General features: G+C 39.1%; 1 protein-coding gene across 1 annotated transcript; it reads left to right on the top strand.

Moving 5' to 3' along the window:
- Positions 1–2,599, top strand: LOC116027987 (cytochrome P450 81C13-like). The gene is made up of 2 exons (XM_031269789.1): positions 1–902; positions 1,742–2,599. Exons 1-2 carry the CDS (start codon positions 54–56, stop codon positions 2,366–2,368), a joined length of 1,476 nt encoding a protein of 491 aa, XP_031125649.1. The 5' UTR covers positions 1–53; the 3' UTR covers positions 2,369–2,599.
- Positions 2,600–7,927: the final 5,328 nt, after the last annotated feature.

Raw genomic sequence — 7,927 nt, 5'->3', positions numbered from 1 at the left:
TCCAATACTACATTGCACCGTTACTATCTGTTCTCCTCATCGTACTAATAAGAATGTTGTTTTCCGGTCACGGCAAAAACCCACCGCCGACTCCACTCGCTCTCCCAATCGTCGGCCACCTCTATCTCATCAAAAACTCCCTTCACCAATCCCTCGCCTCCCTCTCCGCCAAACACGGCCCGGTTCTTCACCTCCGGTTCGGCCGCCGCTCTTTCCTCGTCGTCTCTTCCCCGTCCGCCGTCGAACAATGCTTCACCAAAAACGACATCGTCTTCGCGAACCGCCCCCGGACAATGGCCGGCGACAACTTCTCCTTCAACTACAAAGCCTTAGTGTGGGCCCCGTACGGCGATCTCTGGAGAACCCAACGCCGCCTCGCCGCCGTCGAGCTGTTATCGGCGGCCAGCCTCCAGAGATCTTCAATTATCAGGGAGGACGAGATTCGGACGGTGATCCGATCACTGTTCAGACGGACCAAAATCGGAAGAATCTCAGCCGTTGATTTCAGCTCTCTGGCCGGCGCGTTCACTTTCAATGCCATGATGAGAATCATAAGCGGGGAACGGTTTGTGGAAGAAGAAGAGATGGGAGGGGAGAAAGGGAGAGAGATAATTGATGGGCTTCGAGAGCTTTTCTTCGCCAGTATTCTGGGCATGAATGCCTGTGATTTCTTCCCGGTTTTGAGGTGGTTTGGGTACGGAGGCCTGGAGAAGAAGATGGCGGCAGTTAGTGACAGGAGAATCGAGCTGGTCAGCCGCCTTCTTGACGAATTTCGCCGGAAAAATGTCGGATTTTCGGATTCAGACGGCGATGAGAAAACAACAGTGATTGGAACTCTGTTGCGGCTGCAAAAATCGGAGCCTGAATTTTACACAGATGATGTTGTTATGAGTATCATACTGGTAAACTACTTCTTGCCTGTCGTCATTTTCATCTAACCCGTCATTTATTTACTATAGCGAAATTATAGATTTCATTATAGATTTAGTCATTGACTACTTTTTTTTACCAATTAAATCTCTCAACTTTAAAATTTTTAACTAATTTAGTCATCTGTTTGTTTTGCCGATAAACCTTTGTTAACTTGAGATTAAATTTGTAATTTTGCTATAGTCAAGCTAGGGACCATTTCGATCATCACATGCATCATTTTCTCCGAAAAGTTAATTACTGAAATGATCTCTTGATTATAGCTAAATTATTAATTTGGCCCGGAATTAAAGGATGTCTACGGCAAAACAAACAAAAGACCAAATTGGTTAAGATTTTAAAGTTTAGAGACTTAATTGGTGAAAAAAATAGCCAATGACTAAATAAGTAATTTTGCTATAGTCAAGGAATCATTTAAGTAATTAGCTCATTTTAAAATTACCAATTTAGTGATTTAAGTATCAAATCATTTTCAATTGTAATTACCTATTAGTTTTTCCTGTGTAAATCATTAACATTGAGAGTAAAATTAGAAAGTTATGACCGTTATGCTAATTGTTTCTCACACCCGAACAACAAAGTCCGAATTTCCTTATTCTAACCGCCCTAATTTCACTCTCACTGTTAACCATTCACACAGGTTGATTAGAACTGAAAATGATTCAAGGCTAAATTTAATAGCTTTAAAAGTCATTGTCTAAAATTGGAAATAAGTTATCTCCATGCACATTCTAAACAATTTGCATTAAGATTATAAAATTTTGGGAAAAATAAATCTTTGGACTAATGGAATTAGAACAAATTTGTGCAGACTATGTTTGTGGCAGGAACAGAGACATCATTAGCAACCATCGAGTGGGCAATGTCGCTTCTTTTATCTCAACCAGAGGTGTTAGGCAAGTTAAGAAATGAGATCGACAACAACGTAGGACATGAACGTTTGTTAAATGAGTCGGATCTCTCAAAACTCCCCTACCTAAGATGCATTGTTAATGAAACTCTAAGGCTATACCCTCCCGTTCCACTTTTGATACCCCATTATTCATTACAAGACTGTGTAGTCGCAGGTTTCGATGTTCCTAAACACACAATACTAGTGGTGAATACTTGGGCTATGCATCGTGATCCCAAGGTGTGGGAAGAGCCGAGAGAGTTCAAGCCAGAGAGATTCGAGGCTATGATTGGGGAGGGAGAAGGGTTGAACTATAAGTTTGTTCCGTTTGGGATGGGGAGAAGAGCTTGTCCCGGGAATAATATGGGATTAAGGACTGTCTCGTTGGCATTGGGGGCATTTGTTCAATGTTATGAGTGGGAAAATATTGGTGAGGACAAAATGTCTGCTGCTCGTCTCTCTCGAGAAGCTTTGCAAAGGGCTGAGCGAGTGGAAGTAGTGTGCACTTTGCGCAAGAATTGTCATCAATTTCTCGTCCAACTTTAAAGGATAGAATTCTTGTTGTTGTTGTTCGCATGGCCAGACAGCTCAATTGGTTGGAGTGGTGAAACTTATTACAACAGATCAATAAGTTATCATGATTTACTCTTCCATAAAATGACGAGTCGAGATGTGGGGACATCTGGGGTGGAGTGGTGGACGATTCCACATTTTTGTCACAAAAATTCGTGTTGTTATTGTTGTTGTTCTCATTGTTATTATTGGTGATCTTATTGTTGTCGTCATGATTTTTAACTTTCAAATTTATGGTAGTGTGTATGAGTTTTGGTTCATTCTATTATTATCAAGCTAAGTATCAACTATTTTTGTTAAAGCGAAAGTTAAGTTTTGAGCTTAACTATATTGACATTTTAAAAATCAATCATAAATTTTATCTCCGAGTTAATTAAATTTAAAACCTCTTGAGTTATTACTTATTAGAGAGGTTGTCCATCTAGGCCAAACTATTCAAAAAACACACTTTTTCATACCAATATGTTAAGATACTATTGCTTATGGGTACAACTCAACTAGTCAACAAATTAAAATTGAGTTGAGAAGCTTTACTTAGCTAGTAATTGTAGGGTGCAAAAGGATTTTAAAAAAAAGTCTGAATTTGACTTTGTTGTAGGTACTGGTATACAAGCATTTGGGGACATATAGGCTAGCTGAAACTACATATCCCGTAATTTACTGTTAAAAGAAAAGTAAAAAAAAATCAATAGTACAAGCAAGAATATAGGTAGGGTGTTCGGGAAGAGCCCGCATGGGCAATTCAACTGAGAGAAGAAATCACGGATCGAGTCTCACAAATGACAGTGTGACAACCTCTCAAAGTGTAATTTGTTTACATGTACAGAACACGTTAACTACAAATACAATAAGAATCACTAAGTGGATGGATCTTAATAGTTTAATTGAAGACTAATTACGGCCCCCTTTATCTTCTTTGTTTTGGTGCAGCACATGCAAAACGTTGTTGTTACCTACTTTCAACAGAATCATTAACTGAACGGAGAGCAAATTTGATATGGTTTCCCAAATAGGAGCGGATTGTGGTGGGATTCCAACTAGGGAAAAGATACTAAGGCTTAGGCTTGTTTGAAAGTCTTCTTTCTGTAAAACAAGCCTAAACATTAGGCTTTTTTTTTGTTATTAAAAAAAAAACAAAATACGACAGAATACAATGAACAAAATACACATGTGTATAGGTGTTTACAAAATTTATTTATGATTGTAATGTTTAAAAATAATTGTGTATAATTAGTAAAAAAAATTATGATTTGATTTCTTAAAGTATTCATTAGGTAATGATTAAACTAATTATTTATGATTGTATTAATTATATTAATGATTAGTAATAATTGTCTATAGTTAATAAATATATTTATGATTTGTTAATGAATAAAAAGTATAAATTGACATATAATAAGGTAAATATATAAAGTCGTTAAAATTTATTATCAAATATTTATGTAGTTAATTTCACTAGAATAAATTTTGTTTGGTTAGTATGAATATCTAATTTTTGGTACTGATAAAAATAAATATGGTTCAAATATTTAGTGTAGTTCTGTCATCTAGTAAATATTGAAGAGAACAAATTTTAAAAGAAAAACTAATGAGTGATTTTTTGAATACAAACTGCAAATTTGTGATACAATGTTTGCAAGTAAATAAGAAATGAACCCTACGAGTGATAATTTAACGCTGGGCACTGGTTTGAAACATGAGTTCGTGCCCGACAATAATTACATCGTCGCGTTGCTGTCGTATTCCCAAAGTCCATTTCATTTTGAAAGCGACGAGTTCGTCGCTGGCCTGGACGTGAATTTCGTCTAGCGGAAGACGGTGGAAGTAGAATGCGCTCACTCCTCCATTGAATTTCATTGCACGGTGGAAAGAAATCAGCTGCATAACTCGCCATATAATGTTCCATGGAGAAAACATTTGGCACAAACGAGTCATACGTAACTTTTTTAAAGTGGCATGCTGCAATGATGTGTGCACAAGGTAAGGAGGTGTTTGCGTTCCACTTTCCACAATCGCAGCTAGAGCTGTTCAAACAAACTTTATGAAAGCGCAGGGGACGTTGTGTGGCATGCCGTCTTTCAAGAGCAACCCCGTACAACCCCGTTGAGTCATTATACCTCTCAATGGTTGCATTGGATGCCTGTTGCTCTCGTTGTGCCAACTCGTCAAAAACTTTCTTGGGCCAACACAACCCTGCGTCCCGCATCCTTTGCCCAGCTGTTCTCCTATCGGCGAACATTACCCTTATTTTATGGAAAGTGAGTCTTGCAAGCGCAGCCACTGGCAACATACGACAACCCTTAAGAGAATTGTTAAACGATTCAGATGAATTGGTTGTCATAATGCCATATCGGTGACCACCATCGTGAGACAACGCCCATTTTTCAGCGTCAATACTTGCTAGATAATTGTATGCTGCAGGCCATTCAGCTCTTATTCTCTCCATTTTGTTCCCAAAATCTCGGCGTGTGGTTGCAGTACCAGCTTCCCAGATTAATGCTCGCAGTCTCCTATTCCTATTTCGGGTCATGACATTACTCCGGATGTGTCTAAGACAATATCGACGTTGGACTCGTGGGGGATGTAATGCAGACAAATCCCTGAACGCCGCATCGATCCCAGCATGCCTATCCGAAATGATGCACACCGACTCATGATCGGGGAAGACATGTGTGGCGAGTAGTGTCATGAACCAAGTCCAGCTAGCTGCATTTTCTGAGTCAACAATTGAATACGCGAGTGGAAAGATTTCTCGATTAGCGTTCATCCCGACCGCTAAAAGAAGGTGGCCTTTGTATTTTCCATATAGATGTGTTCCATCCACTGAAATAACCGGGAAGCAAAATCGGAATCCATCTATGGCGGGCTTAAAAGCCCAAAAAGCATACAAGAAATCGCAGTACGGTGCCCCTTGGTTGGACTCCGTGTATTCAATTTCTACCACCGTGCCTGGGTTTGTTGTTTGCACTGACTGCAAGAAAAGGGGCAGCTCGTTGTAGGAATCTCCAAATTTGCCGTACTCTTGTTCAATGCATTTTTGACGAGCGTACCAAGCCTTTCGATACGTCACGTCTATTCCGTACTCATTTTTCACATCACTTTGTATGTGTTTAACTTTATAGTGCGGATCGTCACGGATCTTATGCCTGACAAGAGCGGCGATAAGTTTGCTTCTGCACATTTTGTCGACCCCACCGTCATTGAAATCATGTCTGCATACATGGGTATTAGTCAATTTCTTGATCTGCCATTCCCCTGTGGGCCCTCTCAGTTTACTTGCAGACAACATCCAATAACAAGGGTTTTCTTTCGACATGAAGTTCACACACTCCGCACGCCAAGAGGTGCCTTTTTTGTAGGAAGATTTGAATTTTTTCCCTTCGCGGATGTGAAAAATGGAAACAGCTTCATGTAATTCCTCGAAGTCGGAGAAAACCATTCCGATCTGAAACACCCCAGATTCAGCATCGTAAGATGGCATTGTGTAGTCGTCTTCTTCTTCAAACCCGGTATTAAATGATACGGGGGCATGAAAAAACGGGATTTCTGAATCAGCCACCCTCTTTCCCCGGCTTGGTTGTGCATCCTCCTGTCTGACTTGTTGAAATGAATCAAACGGGAATGAAAATTGATTCATGTTGTCGTGATTTTTAGTTCCTTCATCTAAACTGTCTGAGGTGCCTGAAACTAGCTCTTCAGATGAGCTACTCTCTGATGAATCGATTTGCTCGGAGCTTTCTGGTAAGAATGTCTGACCAGGAAGTTGTTCTGTATGAATGGTTAGGCTCTCCAAGGGATTGTCATGGCGAAAGAATTCGACATACGGTTCGTATGCACCAAAATCTGTAGAGGATGATTCATTCTCGGCTAACAAAGCAGTGAATGTGTTTTGCGAAGGTGCAGGGTTGTGAAGCTCTTGCGTAACATAAACGTGTAGCTCACCAAGATTTTTTGATTGGAATACATAGTATTCCCACTCTGCATCATTGGTTATACGATATGCCATTTGCATGACACCCATTGAGCTATCGATTAGGAGCCGGGCAGTAATTTGTAATATGCAATCCGAACTTACTCCCATTGCATTCCGGATCAGATTGGCTACATAAGGTAATCCGAAATTGACATGAATAGTAATGACCAACTGGGGCGGTATTGTGTAGTAAAGTTGAGGTGGTGTTGAATATTGACAAATTTCACCACCCCAAAAAATGAACAATTGACAATTGTTATCTGAAACATTGGCCATATTGTGTGACAAGATTGTGGTAGGGGACGACTTACAAGGAAGAATTACAAAATTCGGAGTACGTTCTTTGTTTTGGAGACATTATGAGTTGGTGTTGCATGATATATATAAACAAAAGTTACGAGTGCTTGTTCATTGGGGGAAAAAGCCAAAATGTTAGGCTTGTTCAAAGTACTGAAAAAGCCAAAATGTTAGGCTTTTTCAGTTTGTACTGAAAAACCCTAAACCCTACCCAAGTCTAACCTTTAGGCTTATTTTCATTATTTTTCCCAACTTTTTGTTTTTTGTTTTTTTTTTTGTTTTTTTAATGTTAGTGTTATGAATAGTCATACTTATCCAACAATAACAAAACCACTTTGGAAAAAAATCCAACAATAACACAATAGTGCACGTCGAACGATTCGTTCATATTTCAAATCATATATTTAATGAGTTAAGTTCACCATACACATTGTCCTGAATGAAATATTTAACCGACCAAGGATAAATATTTTCAACTTGACATTGACCAAGAACCATGAGTCGTACAACATTATCCTCCATTGTGAATAAAACAACATCATCTGTTGTATTAATGTTAAAATGCGTTGTTATTTCCTCCCACTGTTCTGCGAAAAAAGTTGTGTCAAAGTAGACCTCCAGCTTTCGAGTTCCAACTAGTATTTTCAGCGTCTGATCAGAAAACGCATCTGAATCTCTAAGAAATTTAGATAATTTATCCATCTAGACAAACGTAAGAAGGTAATTAATAAGTAAATAATTGTTAGATGATCGATGTAGAGGTAAAATATTAAAATTGAATATTGTTCCTCACCGCAAGAGGTCTTGAGAAATCAGTATAGAATGAACGACATCTTTGCACATCAAGTGAATATGCTTGGGGCAGAGCAGACTTTGCCTTAACACGTATTCGGTCTAATGCATAAAAAAAGTAATTAATTGTTGTAGTAATATGTAACAATAAATTTGTTACAAAGAGGCGACACATTATAGTATGTAGTTACCTGTTTGATGTGGGTATGGGCGAGAAGGAAGTTGGTTTGTAATACGACGGCAGGGGTACGTTATTAACGTGCCAAATACGTCATAGAAGAAGGTTTCAAAAGTAAGGAAACCCGTATGTCTGAAAAGCACCCTGTCTGCACGGTTCAACGAATTCGCAGTAATGAATTCAGCAACTCCTGTAGTGAAGTGCATGTTTTCAATTGAAACTTCTATTGCGAACCATGGACCATGTTTCAAAATGGCAGTTGTTGTGAAGTGCTGCATTAGATGTCGATACA

This window comes from Ipomoea triloba, chromosome 8 (genome assembly GCF_003576645.1).
Source record: "Ipomoea triloba cultivar NCNSP0323 chromosome 8, ASM357664v1".
In the NCBI taxonomy this organism is placed as follows: Eukaryota; Viridiplantae; Streptophyta; class Magnoliopsida; order Solanales; family Convolvulaceae; genus Ipomoea; species Ipomoea triloba.
Note: the sequence above shows the minus strand (reverse complement) of the source record. Positions and strands in the feature narration are given on the sequence as shown.

What these genes read in the sequence shown, in the direction of transcription:
- LOC116027987 (XM_031269789.1), top strand. Translation starts at nt 54, where the DNA reads ATGTTGTTTTCCGGTCACGGCAAAAACCCACCGCCGACTCCACTCGCT. An exon ending in TTGTTATGAGTATCATACTG is followed by an intron (nt 903 to 1,741) that starts GTAAACTACTTC and finishes AAATTTGTGCAG; the next exon opens with ACTATGTTTGTGGCAGGAAC.